This window comes from Atractosteus spatula, chromosome 26, assembly GCF_055471065.1.
Source record: "Atractosteus spatula isolate fAtrSpa1 chromosome 26, fAtrSpa1.hap1, whole genome shotgun sequence".
NCBI lineage: Eukaryota > Metazoa > Chordata > Actinopteri > Semionotiformes > Lepisosteidae > Atractosteus > Atractosteus spatula.
In genome coordinates this window covers 5,009,493-5,030,965 of record NC_142731.1, presented here as the reverse complement: position 1 = coordinate 5,030,965, position 21,473 = coordinate 5,009,493, and the positions used below count along the sequence as shown (strand labels likewise).

The following is a 21,473-nucleotide window of genomic DNA, read 5'->3' as shown; positions in this document are numbered from 1 at the left end:
AAAGAATGCTTTCAAACACTGGCCATGTAATGTTAAACAAGGACAAACCAGAATATGGAATTCAGTTTAGAGCTGCAGAGGTCTTTGTTGCTCTGAAACCTTTCCTTACCCACTCACCCTGAAACAGAATGAAACAAAATGTCTAGAGTAGATAGATACTTTTCCACAGCTGGAGCAAACTATATCCATATTAAAATCCATAGATCTGGTACACACAGAAATATAAAGATAGCAGCCTCAGCACAGCCTTAATACAACTGAAAAAAGCGACACTAAGCACATAATGGAGCTCACACAAACACATCCCTGTCTGATTTCACAACCTTGTGTTAAGTAGTCAAAAGATTGCTATCATACCACAGGCCAATATTAATAAATGTGCCATCTAAATGCAAATCATTGCTCCTCATTTCACGAGTGAAATGGTACCATTTTGGAATTGAAATGCAAGTGTAACACTGAGTGTAAAACAAGGTAGAGCAGTAAACTGACCTCACAAATTTACTGGAATTTTGTCACCACCTTCTGGCCAACTGTGTGAAAAAGGCATCTGTGTCTGAGCCCTGAAGCCACTACTGACTGAAGTTACAGTTGGCAAAAACAGGCTCTTCAAAGGGTGTGACTGGATAGTTAATGTGGAAGGAGTGTGCTCTGAGCTCCAAGGTCAATTCCTGTGCTGAAGACAAGGAATAATGCGTATGTTATACAAAACAAGACATCACAGTACAATATTGTACAACAGAGATCCACCATTTTAGCACACTGGGTTTGTCTTCCATGGGGCCTGGGATCAGCCAAACACCCAATACAGGAGGTTTTTTACAAAAGATGATTAATGGCTTTGCATGAAGATTTAATCTGCAAATATCCGCACATTAAATTAATAGTCTTTAATGGCCAGAATTTAATGCTGCATTCTTAGTTATGAAAACCAAACTTGAGGGTGCAGACTGTGGAACGGATTTATATGAGGGGAAGTGATCTGTATCAGAGGAAGCTGAGGGTCATTTGGACAAAAATGTCTTGGCTGGTAACCCATCTTCCCAGGAGGGGCGGGGGAGACAACTGTGGTTGAGGTCTAAGGGGTGAGATCACGGGCTAGCAAATACTTGCATGATTAATAGGGGCTCCGATCACGGAACAGGGCTTATTTGCATCGAGAAGTGCACTTATGTTTTATAATAACTGGGCACGATGCCACAGCGCTGAATTCCAGACTTGTTAAACATCCTTAATGGAGTGTTCCTACGTGCATATTTAAGGAAAATCAAAATGAATAATCAGATGTGAGATGATATTTTTGTGTAAGTACAAAGGAATAATTCCCAGCCCTTCCAGATCTTAGGGTCGTGAGTCTGGAAATATTGTAGTTCATTTGGCTATACTTTTATTTAGCCCTTCCACTCTTTTCACCTATAGAGCTGACGTGTACTACACAGGAAAAGAACCAGAAATCTGTCCCCCCCAAGAACAAGGGGTGATTGCATCTGGAATTATGCAGAACTGACTGAGTGCCTGGGTGGTTTCTTTGCTGGACTTGCATGACTGAAAACATAACTTATGCATTATCGCAGACGTTCAGCCCCAGTGCTTTTCCTGTTTTAACACAGGGAATCCAAGGAATTTAGGGGGTTTTGAAATGTTCGAGAGGCCAAAGGCAAGGCTGGGCCGGTGAGCGACATGCGGCTATCTCACAGTCTCAGCTCTGCGGCTGGCGTGACGTTGAGCCCAGCACTGCTGTCACCTAATCTCCCCTCTGACACTGATGCGGAATGATTGCCCCCTGTGGAGATTCTGAGGTGGACGCAAGCTCCGGTAATCAGGCCCTATTGTACACAAGCTGTCAAAGAGCACAATGAAACGTGCTTCTGTGCTGCTGAGGCCCAGCCTGCAGCTCCTTCCGTTCAACTGGCTGTTAGGCCTCTGTCCAGAGCAAGGAGAATGTCGATAGCTGGGATAAACAGGGCAGCCGAACCCAGACCATGGGAATGAGCACACAGGCTGAAGGGGGCAGAATAGGATCATCGCGAAGCAATCCTGCTCCGATCCAAATGCCGTGATGTGCACGTCTGCTTTCCGGCTTCTTATTACTTTAAAAGACACTTGACAAAAAAAGAAAGAGGTCAAAATTCAGGTGTACCGCGCTTTTTGAAGAACTGGCAATATGTCTTCTGGGGTCTTATTCTTTCCGAACGCTGCTTGATGATACAAACGGCCTCGTCAAAGTGAAGGCCAATGCGCTGCTCGCCCCCTGGTGGTCAATTGAGGAAGTGGCGGGGCTTCGCTCTTTGAGAATCAAAGTGGAAGGACGTTGTTCTTGTCCTTGTATCACCCCGTTGCAGTTATTTAGTAGAAATTGTTATATTGCATTTTGATGTGTCGGCTACTAGTTCACTCTTTCAGCACTTATGATCTTGCCCTGCAATATTAGAAGCCTGGATTAGTAACAGCACAATGTGCTTATCTGTTATGAACGTTATTTGTGTGTGCACAAAATTAGATGAATTATAGCTAACAGCGGCGTATATATGTCTTCAAAGTTTTAATTTTAGCATTAATTTTAATTACGCATTGAATGCCTTATCTATCTCTTCTATAAATATTAATATATATATTAGTTATACTGCATCGTAAATCTGGTGATGGAGTTCTTACAACTCCTCACATTCCACAACAGAGCGCCATGTGATCAGCTCACTCCCCGCGTCTGTAGTCAGTGACGTCACAAGCACTCTCCGCCATGATTGGCTGTGCGGTGGTGTCTTCACGGCCGGACTGTGCGCTGATTGGTCTCCGAAACGAAGGCTCTGTGCGCTTCCTGTTCCTCAGAGTTTGGAAAGAGCAGCTGAGAGTAGGGCATCACGGGTTAAGAGAGCCATCGAGGCTTCTGCCTTGGGGTCGCACTGTACCGCACATCCAGGGGGTCCGTGACACAATGCCCCACGAGAGCCTAACCAGTTTCGCCATCATCATGCTCGTATCATTCTCCGCCGTGCTTTCGGCGCAGCGGGAGTTTGACACCCTGGCGCATCTCAAGCCACAGGCGAGTGACGACACGCAGGCTAGAGCTGTAGGCGACCTCCTGACGCGGCTGATCGGGCAGAGGGCTGGCGACTTCATCGTGTCCGTCAACCGGTCTCTAGCGCAGGCCAACGGCAGCCCGGACGCCTGCGAGCTCTGGTCTGCGAAAGGGGACAAGATCGCGGTGGTGGGGAGCACCGGGGTGGCCGCGGCTGCTGGGGTGTACACTTATCTGAAGTATTTCTGCGATTGTCACGTCTCCTGGACAGGCAGACAGCTGAACGTCCCGTCTCCGCTGCCCCCGATCACCGGCGTCCTGAGAATCAGCAGCCCGCACAGGTGCGTCCTACCTGGCTCAGGTACGAGCCGGACCCTTTAACTGCGCTTTCAGTTAAGTAGCAGTGCGCGCGATCGATCGGGATCCAGTTCAGCTCAGTAATGTGCATCACACTGCATTGTCTCCGTACCTGATAAACCTGTGGATCGACAGTGGCAGGTGAAGGTTTATTCCGTGCTAAGAGGAAAAGAAAAGAAGCAACAACTTTTCGGCTGTGGAGCCTTCTTCCGGTGGGGGGGAGTAAAGCATAGGAGAACAGAAGACAGAGAATGAGTGTCCAAACGGAGGGAGAACAGGAGACCTGTGGAAAGCCAAAGTCTGCAAATGAACAGAGAGGATTGAAAGAGGACTGAAGTTGAGAGAAGGGACAGTTTTGGTTTGGGGTGCCTTTGTGCGCTAGGAGTTCAGAAACCCCTGTGTGAGGACGCAGGCGGAGGGATCGGTGTGATCGTGGCTGTCGGGGGCGAGACTGACGATCAGTTTGGAGAGGTCTTTGACCCTCACGGCTCTTTGGCGTGATGCGAAAGGACATCTTTCTATTGGCATGTTGGGGTCCAGAAACTACGATAGCTAGACGTTTCTGCCTGGGCAGAGCTTGGTTTTTGAGACCCAGGCAAAAAGCCCCCTGAAACTGGGACACAACTGGCAGCTTTTTTGTTGTTCATAGAACCACAGTTGTTCACCAGGGGGACTCTTCCCCTGTGGCGTCATTCGGGGGCGGCGGCATTGAAGCCATGTCCAATTAGCTGCAGCTCGTTAGAGGTGCTGCAGTTGGCAGCAGCTAGGCCACGTGCATAGTGACCAGTTAGTCAACAGCCCCCACTGCGTGACTGGCAGCTCTTTGTCAGAGGACAGGTGATCTACTGTGTTATTTCCCTTGAGAAAGCAGGGCCTCACTGGGCATTCTTATGTAACTGCAACAGTGATTATTGTAGTATTACTGACTCTGCAACTTTCACGTTAAAGCTTGATGCCTCAGTTGTGCTGTGGAATGAGCAGAGCAGAAACTCCAAAGCTATCACCTGCTGAGGTAGTTCATGCCCACTGGTTCTGACAATTGCTGGTTTGTGTTGATTAAAGTTAATTCCACTAAAGTGTTGTGCAAGAAAACCATCTCTCTTTGTGTTGCATCCTCACCATTCTTCCACTGCAAGTGGCATAGTTTCTTTCTCTGGTAATGTTGGACAGTGCAACTCATGGGAAGCCTTAGCTAATTGCAGTCTTCCTGTGGAATGTCTCTGGTATTGTGCATGTGCCTGTTCAAGTACATTTTAGACAACCCTTGCAAACAAGACTTCATTAATAGTATTATAAGCCTGAGGATAACATCACCTTCAAAGATGCAACTATTCTGCTGTATAGAAAAGTAAGGAGTACACCGATGTTGCATATACGAACCAACAACACAGATATTGTTTGAGAGCCTGTACAATACCTACAGACAGAAAGCCATGACAGCCTGTTTAGGGCATGAAATCCAGACATTCCTCCCTGACATTGTGGATACACTGTGTGCCAATCCTGCAGAACAGGGGATCCAGATTCTGGTCCTGGAGCCCTATACACTTGCAGGTTTGCATTACAGCCAGGCTTCATGCAACTAACAAGTTGCATGAATGGAATAAGGTTTATTGTTTTCTTCTCAAAAGGGTGTGCTTTTGTGGCTTATAAAAGGCATCTGCAAACACGTTTAAGAGCTGAAGTCAGTCAACCAGTTTAAATCGATGCTTTAATTAACTCAGTGAGGGAATCGATGGGGTAACTGAGAGCTTGGTTGGGACAAAAACCAGGAGGTGTGTGCGTGATCCTACAGGGACCCCCGCTGTAGACGTCTCAGTTTAATCCTCTGTGATTCCTCTTGGCAGGTTCCGGTATTACCAGAATGTGTGCACTCAGAGCTACTCCATGGTGTGGTGGGACTGGGCACGCTGGGAGCAGGAGATCGACTGGATGGCACTGAATGGCATCAATCTGCCCTTGGCATTTGTTGGGCAGGAAGCAGTTTGGCAAGAGGTGAGCTGCCAAGCCCCGATAGTCCAGTCCGTACCCAGTGGGCAGAAGACTGGAGAGCTTCATTATCCTGCTTGCAGTGCTTCCAAACACATGAGCACCTATTGATTTTTCTTTCCTAACGGCACAGGCCTGAATCTGATTCTTGACAACTCTGACTGTGAGGCAGGCACACAAGTCAACATCAGTCATTAAATAGAGAAGACACAAAGACAGCAGCATTTGTAAATCTAGTCAGGTATATCCACTAGAATGTAGTCCAGTTGTTCGTAGAGGTGGCTTGTTAATCACGCCAAATGCAAAAACATTGTTGAAAAAATAGAGATTGCATTGTGTTTTTACACTCTGAATGTGACTTCAGTTGCCATTCAGTGCACAAATCTAGATCTGAATCTGGATGCATCAGGACAAACATTTATTTTCCTTCACTCTTAGCGTGAAAAGGAGACTGGTGTTGCGTTGCAAGTGTGAATGCTCCAAAAGTCTGTTGGTAATTGACACAAGGCGGCCAGGAATTGCTAAGCATGTGTCTCACGCCTCCTCCTCTCCCCTGTGCTCAGGTGTACTTGTCGCTGGGCCTGAATCAGAGCGAGATCGACAGCTTCTTCACCGGCCCCGCCTTCCTGGCCTGGAACCGCATGGGCAACCTGTTCCGCTGGGGTGGCCCACTGCCCCAGTCCTGGCACCTGAAACAGCTCTACCTCCAGGTGCGGAGCAGCACACAGCTTCGTCCGCCTGTTCCTCCACTTTCTTTTTTTTTAAGAAAAGAGACTGCAACAGCAGTATGATTCTCTCTGTTTTTTCTCCCCCCCCCACAATGTTCATATGCAGTATAGGATCCTGGACCGAATGAGATCTCTGGGCATGATCCCTGTCCTGCCTGCTTTTTCTGGAAATGTTCCTGAAGCCATTACCAGGTAAAGAGCTCAAGTGCCACTACAGCAGGCTTCCAGGATCCCCTATTATTATGATGATTATTATCATCTACATTTTATATAGCGCCTTTAAGGGTGGCTCATCAAAGCGCTTTGCAGAATGAAAGAAATACACCATGAGTGGAGACAGCAGGCTTACACAGTTACAGAAAGCACAGGGGCTGGCAAACGAAGGGTTTGAGTCTGGATTTGCAAGAGCTCAGAGAAGGTGACTCTCTGATATTCTTGTTGAGCTCTGGGGCGTAGCAGGAGAAGACCCTGTCACCCACAGAGTGCAGATGGGCTTGGAGGACAGACAGGAGTGTCCCCAATGCACCCATCAAGATAATAAGGAGCAATCCTTATATATAGAGTTCTTTTTTCTTGATTGCCACAGCTTAGTTTGCAGTGCCAGAACACCTTAGCCCACACATCCCCAAGTAAGTTGGTAAAGAACTCTGTATCAGATACAGCTTTGTTACACTTGTGCCTTGATTAGGTTGGGATCACTGAGTTCTCTGGGTCTTGGAAAGTACCTAATAATTGTTCTGACTCAATTCTGGTGTGATAAATTTAGCTGCCTTTCCTCATTGGCACCAGGTGGACTGGTGCTGGTGCAGCTTAATATGCTGACCCAAAGCTGATTTTGTTACATTTCCTGTATCTGACTCTGCTGATCTGTAACCAGCTGATCAGAAACGAGTTTCACAAGTCCTGGGGTGCCTGCCCAAGGAAAACCTTCATACAGGAAAACCTCAGCAGCCGCAAGTCAGAAACATTTTGAAAGCACATTCTCCGCAGCCCTGTTTTGTAAGGTTGGTGTCAGCATTTCTTACGTCAGCTGACACCAGTCACTCCTGAATGTTGGAGGATGGCTAGGTCTTACTGTAGGGAAGAGAGGATGTTTGTGATAAATGATCGTTGTCCATACTCGTAGGATTTTCCCCCAGGCTAATGTGACCAAGCTCAGTCCCTGGAGCCACTTCAACTGCAGCTACTCCTGCGCGTACGTTCTGGACCCACGAGACCCCCTCTTTCAGCGCATCGGGGCCCTCTTCCTGTCCCAGCTGCTCAAGCAGTTCGGCAGCGACCACATCTACAACACGGACACCTTCAACGAAATGACCCCCTCCTCGTCCGATCCCACGTACCTGTCTGCGGTCAGCCACGCGGTCTTCACCTCCATGACAGCAGGTGAGCGAGTCCCCCAATTCATGGCCTAACTGTGACAATAACTTTTCACCCAGAAATTGGCAGTTACATCTTACTGGAAGTTACCATTCCTTACTTGTTTTATCCCCTAGGATATAAGAGAAACAAGTAATAAGTTTATTCCATGCTGAAAAAAGAAGAAAAAAAAACCACAATGTTTGGGCTGTGGAGCCTTCTTCAGGTGTCATAGATATGTTATACAGATTGCATAACACCAAGCAGAAGATGGATAGGCACATTTCCACATGAAAATTGGATGTGCAACACCACCTTTTAATAAGGAAGGTTACAGACTGATTGGGTGAGCTGGAATGCACCTGTAGCACAATACATACAATGGCACACATCTAGCAGCACTTGGAGTAGACTGAGATTTACACCTTAATATCAGAATATTATGGGCAAACGACATTTATGCTGTATGTGTGAAATGTCAAAGTACTGTTCAACATGCTAAATACAATTTCTAACCAAGGTGTGGGACAGATACAGACCTCAGCTTCTGCCAATCACTGGCTCCCCTGGGTGTAAATAAGGGCATTTTGACTTTCCATCCCAACATTCTTTGCACACGCAGCCCCCCCCCCCCCCCTCCAACTGCATCCTACTGCGCAGCTCTGGGACAGCTCTGTGCCCGAGGGCCTGCAGCCCCCCCTTAATCCCAATCGAAATGTGAAAAGCCAGGGCTGGCCTGTCGCCGCCCTGCTGGCGGCTCCTCGCCACCCCCGCCGGCCCTCCGGCTCGTGATGGGAGCCTGATTCCTTTTCCTCTCTTCCTTCCCTCCTGCTCCCCCAGTTGACCCCCAGGCGGTCTGGCTGATGCAGGGCTGGCTGTTCGTCCACGACGCGGCGTTCTGGCAGCCGGCCCAGGTGCGGGCTCTGCTGCACGGCGTGCCCCTCGGCAGGATGATTGTCCTGGACCTGTTTGCGGAGTCCGTGCCGGCTTACTCCTTCACCCAGTCCTTCTACGGGCAGCCCTTCATCTGGTGCATGCTGCACAACTTCGGGGGGAACAGCGGGCTCTTCGGGACGGTGGAGAGCATAAACCGGGGGCCGTTTGAGGCCCGCCGCTACCCCAACTCCACCCTGGTGGGGGTGGGGCTGGCCCCCGAGGGCATCGAGCAGAACGCCGTGGTGTACGAGCTGATGAGCGAGCTGGCCTGGCGCCGGGAGCCCGTCCGCCTGGACAAGTGGGTCTCCCTCTACGCGGCACGGCGCTACGGCAGCAGCCACCAGAATCTCCCCGCCGCGTGGAGGCTCCTCTTCAGGAGCGTCTACAACTGCACTCTGCCCGGCTACAAGAATCACAACCGCAGCCCGCTGGTGCACCGGCCCTCCCTGCGCATGGCCGCCGACCTGTGGTACGACCCCCGGGACCTGTACGAGGCCTGGAGGCTGCTGCACGCCGCGGCCAAGCCGCTGATGGCCGTGGAGACCTTCAGGCACGACCTGGTGGACGTCACCCGCCAAGCCCTGCAGCTCCTGGTGACCGAGTTCTACCAGGAGGTCAGGAGGGCTTTCCAGGGCCAGCAGCTGCAGGAGCTGCTGACCGCCGGGGGGGTCCTGGTGTACGACCTCCTCCCCGAGCTGGACCGCCTGCTGTCCAGCGAGAGCCACTTCCTCCTGGGTGCCTGGCTGGAGCGCGCCAGGTCTCTGGCCCTGGGCGACGAGGAGGCTCGGCTGTACGAGTTCAACAGCAGGAACCAGCTGACGCTGTGGGGCCCCGCTGGAAACATCCTGGACTACGCCAGCAAGGAGTGGGGCGGGCTGGTGGCCGACTACTACGCCCGGCGCTGGGGGCTCTTTGTCGCCGCCCTGGTGGAGTGCCTGGACAGGGGGCGGCCCTTCAAACAGGACACGTTCAACCGGGCCGTCTTTCAGGTGGAGCAGGGCTTCGTGCGCAGCCGGAGGAAGTACCCCTCCACTCCCGTAGGGGACACTTACGAGATCGCCAGCAGGATCTTCCTAAAGTACTACCCACAGGCCATGAAGAAACTGCAGGAAGCCAGCGGATTTTCGGCAGAAGGCCTTCATCGTGTTTGAGGAAGCACAGTGAGGAAACTCCTTTTTGTAGAGTAACCCAGCTGCTCCCCACCGAAGGGCACTAAGCAACTGTGTTAGAGGCTTGTCAATGGTGTAACTTATTGGCAGCTTTTGATATATTTAGTTTTGACAATGTGGCCCTTCTACTCCTCTGTGCCTTTTGAACACTAAATTATAAAGGCCGTAGCTGAAATCCAGTTTTTCCTTTTATGTACTGTTGTATTTTTATAGAATATGAATTTTTTGGGGGGACGTATCACATGTAGGCTGAGTAAGTCGTTTTAGATTGTGCTGAAACTGACACGATCAGTTCAACCTCTCTATCTGAGTAAGACCCTTCAGCTGATATGAACTTTTGGATGGACTGTCTTGTCAGCAGCAGGTTAAAGCCTGGGGTTTTTCCTCAGGTGCAAAGAGTAAAAAAAATCCTCAGAGATCTCCTCTTGCTCTCTGGTAACCGGAGGAAGTGTCAGGATTCTCAGTTACAGCTGCAGCACATCAGGAAATTGCCATTTTTCCAGAAGAGAGGGTTATTTTTTTTGTTTGTTTAAGTCTTGGAGGATTTATCAGTGGGGACCTCACCTCTCTCGTGTTTCTTAACTTCAAGTCTATAAATTGTTTAAAAAAAAAAGTGCAACATGAAAAAAGAACACTGGAAATGCTGTTTGGGAACTAACAATATCTTGTTGTTCTAGGTAAAAACAAATGGCCTTTTTTTCAATATTATGGCCAAGATTGCACAATTTTCATACTTTATAGCACTTTATCAGGCTTGATTCCAAGTGCCTTGAATTTGAGATGTGAAATAAGGCATTGTCTTAGCAGTTAGGAGAACCATCATTTTTGCTGCTGATGTTTAATAACCCGTGGATAGACAGTTGCACAATGCCCATGGCCTTATAACAAGATGAAAGCCATTAGACATTTGTTCATGAAGATGAGGACTATTGTGCCATATTAAAGGTCTAATGGGCCAGTTTCAAGCACCTGCTAATAATGAGCTGTATCTGTGTCTTTAAGAGTCTGTCTTGAGAAATAGTTTTATCTGGAAACTCCAATCCAGAGTCTGCATGCTACTGAGGTTAAAGGGGAGCTGCAAGGTTATTTTTATATTTTGGGTGTTAGAAAGAAATGGCATTGATGATGCATTTCAAACCGCAGTGAAAGTATAACCTCCAATTTACATCACAAAATAGACCAAATTTCCAGGTATGTGCAGAGTCATATTATAATTCAGAATGAGGCAACAAAACTTCTGAAAAGGCTTTATTACATTGTAAACAAGCATACATTTCTTTTAATCCAATAAAATATTTCTCTCGACTTTGGGATGGTTTTACGGACAAATACTACTTGTTAACTCTGCATGCAGATCACGCTGGGACATTTCTGCAGCGACATGTCTGCTGCACAACCTGTACCTATTTGCTCACACATCGCAGTACATTAGTCATCACCGTGACTAGTGAGCAGGAAGGGCTGCATCGCGTCGCAATTCTCGTGAACTCTCCGTCTCTCCCGTGGCGAGACCAGGGAATTGTGACATGTCGACCACGCCGTACATTCACAAAGTTCACGGTTTTGTGCTTAATTCAGAATTGGTGAAATTTTGCTATGCCGTCAATTAATTTATTTTGTTGCCAAGATTTAATAAGCGGTCTGAGAAATTGGGACTGCAGTTCCCCTTTGATAACAGCATTTCCAATTCCAGTTTTTGACACTTGGTGGGGCTACCGGCTTTTGCAGGTCCCTGGTGATGGTTTACTCAGTAGTACTGGGGAACTAGGCCTCCTGTGAAGAATCTGCCTGTAATTGCTAATATCTCTTTAAACATACACTGTAAATGTGAAATACAAGGGAAGGAATAACCTTAATCCTTCCTTGATTTGTAATAGTAGCACAAAAGTATGTTTCTTTACTGGAATATGTCTCAGACTAGGAGAATACAGACCCAGATGGCCCAATTCCTGTATATAATGTATATAATAATGATCTTTTTCTCGTTATGCCTTAACTTAGGGATCAAATATAGCTTCATTTTCACATATTTAAACCATTGTTCCTTCAAGAGATTTATTATTGTGATCCTTAAAACTTGGATCTGTGGTTAGTCCTCTGTTTCCACGAGTGTAACAATAATAAATGGTTCCAGAATCCCACAGTCCTTTTTGCACTTGGACTGCAGTGTTTTTGCTGCATGAGCTCAGACAGGGGGTAGGCTAATGGTCAACTGCATGCATAATCTGTCCTAACCCGCGAATCGGTCATTGCTCAGGAGGGTAATCCCTGCAAAATAGGGTGAAAAGGTCCACATATGGCACACACTTTTATTTCTCAAAGGGATCCGTTCACCTTAACTGCTAAAGTCGTAATGTAACAGTGTAAGACATTTGTTTAGTTGTGAGAGAGAGCCCTGATGCCAGTCTGTGAATGACAGTGCCAAGGTTGAGACTATAAAGTCAAAATTACAGGACCTGTCTGAAGTGTAAAGTGTGATGTTGCATTCTGTGGAGCAGTGGTCAGGATTCTGGACTTCTAACTCAAAGGTGCTGGGTTTGAATCCCAGGTGAGATGCTGCTGTTGTACCTTGACCAAGATCCTTCACTTGAATTGCTCGTGCAAAATGACCTGAATGAGGATGCAAATCTACCTCTGGTTAAAAGTGTCAGCCAGATAAATTGCAAATAACTGGAAACCCAACAGCAGGTATTTCTGATAGTCTTTTTTTTCTGCAACTTCACAATCCTAAATTAAAATGATAGGACTGCTGCTTTATCAGAAGGTCTTTGTAATAATATTAAAAAATAAAATCATCATGGCAGGTCAGTGTGTTTTTTATTTTATTTCATTTAAATGGGACTCTTTGCAAAGAACTGGTAGAACATTTTAACTCATAGAGCACACAATAACCTTCCTTTCATTTTGCTTTCAAGAGCCTCTTCTGCAGATGTGATTTGCCAGAGTAATGCTTTTGGTGGATTTGTATGAATTTGTCGTCAGCAGTAGCCCCCGCATTGCCATTGATATATAATGGAGCATTGTATCATGATCCCCATGCTTTTTTTTCTACAAGGATGCAGGAAAACAAATTGCTAATGGTTATTTTAGAAAAGTGAGTGCTCTTTAAAGTGAATGCCTGTTTACAATAGGTCTTGTGAAGGCTTAGCTTATGTCATTTCTTTGTGCAGTTGTGCTGCATTGACATTAATAACCTTGGCTCAGTGATATGTTCTGCAAGCCACAAAACCATGCTCAAATGGAACAAACTTGGATTTGTCTCGTATCTTAATTGTGTCCTATGCGTAAACCTGGTATTTCTATAGCACAAGTAATAGAAGTAGAAAAATAGATCATTCCTTCAGGTGTCAGTGTGTTTGTCTGAATGCAGCAGGGCTCTATACTGTCTTCCTGCTGTGTTTCAAGTTGTGGTTTCGTCTGAAAACATCCGGAACAACAGCAGAAGACAATTACAAAGGCATGTGGGAGGTGGAAACAAGTTAGTGATACTCGCTCAGTTACCTACAACTCTTTACTACTTTCACAGTTCACTTCTTTTAATTCACAGGAAACCCCAAGGATGCCGTTCTCGCTGGACTGAGCTGTATTTAAGAGGAGCGTGACTCTTAAGCAGGAAACTACAACAGAGAATCACTAAGTAGATGAATAGGTATAAAATACAAAATACATAAAATTAGAAGAATATTTTATGAAAATAGTGTGCTTTGTATGAGCCTACTGCCTTTATGATCCTTTGTTCTTGCTTCTATTATTTTAAGTGCTGATTTGGTCAGAATTGCACCGTTAAAGAAATCAGTTAGGTCTGAACACAGTTTGGAAGTTGTTGGATTGAAAAGTGATGTGGAAATGTAGTGCGATTTAGCAATGACTGATGCCTTATTCTGTTTTGTCCTTATTCTGGCTTTTATGGTGTATTGTGTTGCGTTGCTGAACGTCTTGATAATGTTCTCACCTTGTCCGTCTCTCACTACAGCAGTCCGCTGTCAGTAGCCTCTTTGTCCTACAGAGGTCCGCACTAAGTCTGTGCCAAGCCTGGTTCAAGGTAGGATTAAACCTAGGAGGATACCAATCCCAACTGGGCACACACCCTCGTAGGCACCATTTAGACATGCCCTTTTATCTGGCTAGCTTTTGAGGATGGGTGGAAGCTAGACCAGAGGACATTTCACCATGATGCAAAGAGAACATACTGTACAAGCTCTGCACAGATTGAACCTCAACCTAGAATTGGACCCAGGGAGGCAGTAGCACTAACAGCCATGCAACTATGCCATCTGAAAATAAAGACACAATAAAAAGCCAGAAATCCCCAAAGGTATTTCCTCATTTGCAGAACATTAATGTTTTTGCCTTCGGCCACGGATTAATGCGGTTCTGTGAAGGTTACTTGTACTCTGTAGGCATTGCAATGACACTGTATTCAAAGTGTCCAAATTATTTCTATTGCAAAAATGTGTAGCTGCAACCCTGCGTCTCAAGACTTGTCTCTCGCAGAGTTAAAAGGCTTTTTTCTTACTTCTTTAGACCTTGAAATGTTCCCTATTTGTCTGCCCATGTAAGCGAAGCTGTAACACCTGTGGGTACTGTGACATTCATCAGTGCATATAGCCACTGAAGCCCACCTTTCCAAATGCAACACAGTTGTTTGTTCTTGTTCACAAATTGAGCTCTGGACGCCTTATGCTGTGAACCAGCTGAAGGCTATGGGGGAGCTTTTGTTCCCCGAGCCTTCGTGACGCACATAGCTTTTCACACTCAAGGAGCTAATGTTCTCATTCCCGTGCGCTGCAACATAACAGCCACAATTACCACCAGGAATGTGACACTGTGCATTCGAAAGGATCTGATCACCTTTAAAAAAAAAAAACACATTGCTGTTAGCACAATGCTGAGGGGAAAAATAGGTGGGCATTCATGATGTCTTTGCTTGCATTTAATTCATCAGTCGATAAGGCCATGAAAGAATTGCAAAGTCTCCTTTAGCCAGATTCATTAGATTATGAACGGTGCGTAGGTAGCTGTTGATGGGAATAGGAATAGGTCAGACCCTGCTTCCTCAGAGGACATCGGTGATCATTACTCACCTTGGGGCAATAGGTGAATGTAAGACCTCAAGAACAGGTTCTCTACCAACTGCATTTATAAAACATTAGATGGACACACTGGCAGAGTTCTCTGCACCACCCTGTCCAGTTCTTGTAATCGCTGTTTAGATCTGCATCTGTTTTCAGTCCAGCTTTCCAGGCTTGGTTGGAACTATCATCTTGTTTTTTTCTTTAAACTTCTTCCAGACAGATACATATAAGCATATGCTATTGATTCCTTTTTCTAAATATCAATAACTCCTGATTACCTACTGCAATTACATTTCGCACCACGAGAAGTTCCTAATGGTCTCAGTTTTACACATATGCTTTGTTCACCTGTGCAGAGCCCTGAAGAGCAATGCAAAGCCACTGCAGAAGACAAAACGACAATGATGTTCCCTTGCTCTGTAACGTGAGACCACACATCTGTGGTCTTTCTTGGGATCAGATTGGATTGCTCCTTTGGGAAATGGGGATGCATCTCAAATCCGCAATGGGAATGTCTGTAGTACAGGACTAGGAATGTTGTTATTCTGAAAATATTTAGACACGCAAAACCTTGTGATAAAACTGGAAGACTAAACAACTCTGAGATGAGACGAAGGGGTTGTTGTCTCTCCAGTGCTGCTTTCAGCTCAGTGCCTCCAGAAGGAACTTTATGATCCACACGCATCCTCAAGCACAGGAAAAGACATCTAGGAGCATCCTGCAAGCTTCATACTGTATACAGTAAAGGCGGTTGTTTGCTATTTGTTTTGCTTGCCTCCATGTTATAAAGTTAGTGGTGGATTATGGATAAAACTGTGGTCCTCATCACCGGCTGCTCGTCAGGAATCGGACTCAGGCTGGCTGTGCATCTAGCCTCTGACCCATCTAAAACTTTCAAGGGTGAGTGCCTCACTTCACAGCAAGTGTGCTGTTGTCGGTGGTATAGAATGACTCTAGCTGTAGTCATTACCACTTCAGGCTTAGGAACACCTGGAAGATTAAACAGCAGTGCAAATAAATGAAAAGTGATTGACCTGTCAGGAAGAGAAATATCCTTTATCCACATCTTCAATTGTGTTAAGACATCTAAGGGCTTCTGATTCTGTGATGTGCTGCTCCAGCAAGAAAAGTGATACCTGGGAGTCCCTGGTTCTTTAAAAATCTTCTAAACAGGCTTAATATATCTCAATTGTTTTACAAATCACTGCAATCTGATTTATTGAATTTATTGATTACAAAAAAATCTTTCTTAGTGTATGGGCAGCAGAGATTGACTCCAGGTCTGTTTTGCAGTCTATGCCTCGATGCGTAATTTAGCCAAGAAGAGGCGTCTGATGGACTGCGTGAAGGATGTCCACCCTGACACCATGGACATTCTCCAGATGGACGTCACTGACCAGCTGTCCATTCTGAATGCCAAAGAAAAGATAGAAGAAAAGAGAGTGGACATCTTAGGTAATGCAACATCTTACACAACAGATGACAATTTCTTATTACCCTTGTGTCAGAAACAGTATCTACTTTTCTCAGATGGTCATCTATCAAAAGTAAAGTTTTGAGAATCTGTATCGCCTATTGAAGGGCCAGTTTAGATAAAATTCTGTTTTGATGTTGAAAACGGAGTGCTTTCTAATTCTGTAATGGATATCGGTTAATAAAGTTGTTGAGTGCTGTCCAACAGAAAGACACCTTTGTTAAAAGAAACTCTTCCACGTCTAGCTGTGAAAAGCAGTATGTCATAGCGATCCATGTGTTTAAAATCCGGTCGTGCTGTGGCCCGCAAATTCAAAAGTAAGACCAAAGCATTTTCAAAGCAAGTTTTTTAGTATGGTGATTTTTTTAGGCATTGGCACAAATTGCTCATGGGTATCAAAATAAGATCAGAAGGAATGAACAAGTTTACGGTGAAACTAAAATGGAAAATTTGCGTAGGAGATCATGATAACCAAATACAACATAGATCAAAGCCCCACAGGCAACTGGCTTTGACCCATCGACGCTCCTCCCTGTCTCATTTCATCACAGACAGCATTCAGGACTCTGTTGAGGAGCTATTGTCTTCTCTGGGGTAATTAAACAGTCTGCTAAATAATCGTAAAAAAACAAAGTAGAAACGTCACGGCTCTGTGTCTAAGAGCACACATGTAAGAAAATAAACAGCAGGAAAAGAAACATTACAAAATGCAGTCCTGTGTGAGCAGGACTTCGTCAAAACCTGAATATTAAGCCATGATTAAATGTTTTAAGTTATAAAACCTCTAATGTACATCTTTAGTAGGAGCAGGTGTAGCTAGATGGTATAAAAATTGACTGATCTCATCGTCATTCATTCATTTACACATCTTTTTGGAAAACTGCCAGTTCAATCCCATGGTGGCAGGCACTGATCAGGGTTTCCCGAAGGAGCACACTCCAGTGGCATGGAGTTGCCGGGCACCTGCAGGATACCAGAGGCTTAAATGAGAGAAATATGTTGACCTTCAGGAAGTGGACACCTCCTCATCTGGCCTGACCTCTGACCAATTCCTTAAAGGCACCCCTAGATATTACTTGGCTCTTTCCTTAAGGGTTCCTTGAGGGTCAAGGTGTTGACAAGGTCTCAGAGTAGTGTCCTGTAACTCATTGTCATGACCAACACATTTCAATTCAAAAAATTGTTAGTTACTTCATAATCTAGGCACAGAGCTACATGCTTTGTAGATCATCAAGACTCTCTATTTTCTTGACAGTGTGCAACGCTGGTGTGGGGCTGATGGGTCCGCTGGAGGCTCAGTCCTACGAGACCATGACCCGGATCTTTGATGTAAATCTGTTCGGCACCATCCGCACCATCCAGGTCTTTCTGCCTGGGATGAAGGCCCGGAGATCCGGGAGGATTCTCGTGACGGGCAGCCTGGGGGGGCTGCAGGGTGAGGAGACGAGACGGCAGGGGCAGAAAGGGGGGCGGAGGGGGAGGGGGGCGCCCCGAAGTTGGGAGTGTTATAAAAAGGGCATAATAAAAATGAGCAGGCTTACACTGCTGGGATGTGCTGGTTTTTATGACCCGTTGTTAGTTCCAAGACGAAACGCTCCACATTTGCAGAAAGAATGGGACACGTGCAGAAACAGCACAAAGAAGCAATGTGATGAATCGTCCTTTCTGTCTTTAGTCGCAATAATCCTGTTCCGAAAACTGGGGGCAGTGCTCTTCTTTGTGTGAAAACATATTATTATCCAGCTCTTTGGAACTTGTGAAAATCAACAAAGAGCCGGGAGTTTTATACTCAAGGATGTATGTTATCAGTACCAGATAAATATGTCTCATAATAATGGGCTTCTCTCTAGAAATTGCAATGCCTAGGCTGTGTCTGTACTTTTAAAGACAAGCACATAAGATACATGAAGGGGTCCTCTAACTATGAGCACACTGTAAGGAAGAATAGAGCTTTGAAGCTTCTGTGTCTCTGTGGGCTAGGTTTGCCTTTTAATGAGGTGTACTGTGCCAGCAAGTTTGCAGTGGAAGGCGTCTGTGAGAGCCTGGCCATCCTCCTGCAGCAGTTCAATGTCCAGTAAGTACCGGGGGATTGCACACCTGACCACAGTCTTCCTGTGCGGAGCAGGAGAGAAGATGTGTCTGAATTACCCCTCAATACAAGAACGCTGATTTATTATTATAATACACCTTTTTGTATCACTTTCATCAAACTCTGCTTGAGCTATGATGAATTCCTAAGAACAGTCACTGTGTTTCCTCTGCACAACAGCAAGGTCAATGGCACCATATGCCAATGAAATATAACTAATAATAAGCAATCTTATTATAATAAGCAGTCAGGCGTACTGCTTGAATTACTATATCGCTTAATGGTTTTGTATTTTAATTGTTCTGCATTTGTGTAAGAAAAAAACAGGTAGTCCAAAATATCACATTGTTTCCTTCTTGAATAAGAATCTGAGTGTCATTCGTGATGATTGAGGGAGACCTGAACCTGATAAGCTATTTTAACCATTTCAGGAGTCTGTTCAGATATTGCAGGTTTGGTGGCATCCTTTCACCTAAGCCTGCATCAACGCTGCAGAGTGACCTTCCTGGAATCTACTGTAATGTACCGGCTTATGCTCTTGACGAGAGAAGCTTATATACAGCCGCTTGCAGCTTTTAAAACCCGAACCTTCCCGCTGTCTTAACGCTCGATGGATTGCTAGGCCTGGCTCCTGGGCCTGGGGGCTCTCTGTGACTGACAGCGGGTCTGTTGTTGGCTCTGCAGCGTCAGCCTGATCGAGTGTGGCCCCGTCAATACAGATTTCATCGCCAACCTGCGGAGGGCGGAGGCGGAGGACGTGTCCCTGCGGCAGGTGGACGCACGTACGCTGGACCTGTACCAGCTGTATCTGCAGCACTGCGACAGCATCTTCCAGGACGCAGCGCAGGACACGGCGGACATCGTCAAGGTGGGCTCCTTCAGTATTGGCTTCATCCACCCATCTTCTCTCCTTCCATCGCAGAGCAGGCACAGACACAGACGACCCCACACTCACACCAGGGCCAGTTTTCCCAGAAGCCCATTAACAGAGGAAACCCACACCAACTTGGGGAGAACATGCAGACTCCACACAGATGGTAACCCAGGTCCGGAATTGAATCTAGATCACCTGGACCGCAAGGCAGCAATGCGCCACCATGCCTCCCATATTAGATTTAGTTGATATATAATTGCTTTTAGGATTTGTTTCATGTTTAAAAGCAATGTATTACCTACAGTTTCATTTGTCTCTGGATCAAGGAGTGCATAAAGCCTGGCTTTATAATCACACTGTTACTTATCTCTATATACATATCTGTTTTACTCAGTGAGATTTACAGTTGGTGTTGAGCATGTGTCCGATCTCAATCGTGTCTTATTCCCTCAGGTGTTTTTGGATGTCATAGGGGCTGACTCCCCTGCTTTGCGCTATTACACCAGCACCGCCCTGATGCCCCTGAGCACGCTCAAACTGGCCCTCCAGGACGGATCTCAGTATGTCCGAACCATGAGCAAAATTATCTTCTCTGCCAACCCGACAGAGGACGCTTGAAGAGTCTGCAAAGTTACGGACCTGTTTCCACGAATGTAGAAACTGAGTCACAAGTAGCAATGTTAAATTAAATCCATATAGCAGCTGTACCTTCCTAACTTCACAAGATTGTATTTTTATAACCAAGAATGCGTGAAAATGCACTTGCCAAGGGCCCTAACTTGGTAAGCCTCCTGTACTTCCTGTTATAAAACTGTTGAGAGGCGAAGATGGTGGTGTTTTTTATTTCTTCCAGTTGCCACATCAGGCTGTGAGGTATATACGTCAGTGTATATACACTTAGTGTGTGTACAAAAAGTAAAATAAATTAATATTTTCTTTAACATATCAAAGCTCTTGTTGTTTATGTGAGGATTTCCATGAATAAGCTCTGCTAATTTATTAAAACCATTATTTTCCCGCATTCACCACACTGACATCCTTCCACAATCCCCAGCAACCCCTCCAGTACAGAAGCCTTTTAGTTCATCATAGGGGGTTTCTGAAAATCTCCGGTCCCTCACACATCATAAACCCTTTACCGCAAGCACATTATTGGTCTATATCTTTTCTTTTCAATATGGTTTTATCTTAATTTACCAGAAACATGCATGGCAGAAATTATTTTCAGTTCTATTCTAGTTTAAAAACTGTCAATGTGATCTAATTCATCATATTAGAAAACCAGTTAGCCCTTAAAAAAGGTCACTTGTATTACTGTTACAGATACTTGTTTTCGCTACTGTATAAGATGTCTTGGTCCTGGGGAAAGCATTTGACATACACAGATGCTAAAGACGGTTCTTTATTTGTGAAAATAGAAAGAATAGTATGTTCCAGGTTTTACAGTTACCACCATTATAAAACAATGTAAGATGTCTTCCATTTCATTTGCATTATCACCCTGGCAAGGCTGTCCGTACAGAACGTGTTCCTTCAGTATTTAAAAATCCAATAAGAAAAATGGTGTCCGTCATTCTAATTCACCTGCAAAATAGAAATACACTGTGTAATGAAGACATGAATTAACAATCAATGTACAACAATAACTCTCCTTTCCATGAGTGTATATGACTACATTCATATAGTAATAAAGGAATCAGTAGCTCATTAAGCACACATTATGAAGGAATTTAGGAGGATTTAATTTCTACTTGTTTCACTTTCACTCCTCCTCTAAGTCTTCATTTGCTCATCTCCCTTCATTCATATGAAAACACAGGTATGGACTCCATCTGCTGTCTGAATGGAGTTTGCATGCTTTCCCTGTGTATGCATGGCTTTCCTCCTGGCGCTGCAGTTTCCTCCTACAGTCAGTGGCTTTTGAGAAAAACTGGCCCTGGTGTGAGTGCGTACTGTATGCATTTGTCTGTCTCTGTCCTGTGATGGACTGGCGTCCTGTCCAGGGTGTATCCTGCCTTGCACCCATTGCTTGCTGGGATAGACTCCGGCTCCCCCAGTTGCTGAATTGGAAGAAGCAGTTAGGAAGTGAATGGGTGGGTGGAAGAGAGGCAGTAATACTGCCTGAAGCAAAGGATCTTACCCGATGCCTTCCAGATGGGTAAGGCTGTCATTCCGACAGATCCATGCCCTCCCCTGGCATCTCAGACTCCAGCAGGGCATCCTTCCGAGTTTGCCAGCTCTTTGGTGGGAACAACAGGAAGGCAGGAGCTGTCCGGTCAACGCTGACCCCTCTGTTACTGAAGTAGGACTGCAGAGCACTCAGAAACTACACAGGGACACACAGGAGGGGCAGGAGTCATTGTCACATTTTACAGTGCCAACAAAACGCTCCGGTGCTCTGTTCTCC

The 21,473-nt window shown here is 45.7% G+C and overlaps 2 protein-coding genes across 2 annotated transcripts; both read left to right on the top strand.

Annotated features, from left to right (window-relative positions):
• Positions 1-2,834: 2,834 nt before the first annotated feature.
• On the top strand, positions 2,835-12,362 carry naglu (N-acetylglucosaminidase, alpha). Its single transcript, XM_088905927.1, has 6 exons — positions 2,835-3,360; positions 5,224-5,371; positions 5,929-6,075; positions 6,200-6,285; positions 7,220-7,476; positions 8,290-12,362. The coding sequence occupies exons 1-6, from the start codon at positions 2,936-2,938 to the stop codon at positions 9,534-9,536; spliced, it is 2,310 nt and encodes a 769-aa protein (XP_088762053.1). The 5' UTR covers positions 2,835-2,935; the 3' UTR covers positions 9,537-12,362.
• Positions 12,363-15,432: 3,070 nt separating this feature from the next.
• Positions 15,433-19,684, top strand: hsd17b1 (hydroxysteroid (17-beta) dehydrogenase 1). Its single transcript, XM_088906367.1, has 6 exons — positions 15,433-15,529; positions 15,923-16,084; positions 17,359-17,538; positions 18,084-18,177; positions 18,877-19,060; positions 19,520-19,684. Exons 1-6 carry the CDS (start codon positions 15,433-15,435, stop codon positions 19,682-19,684), a joined length of 882 nt encoding a protein of 293 aa, XP_088762493.1.
• Positions 19,685-21,473: the final 1,789 nt, after the last annotated feature.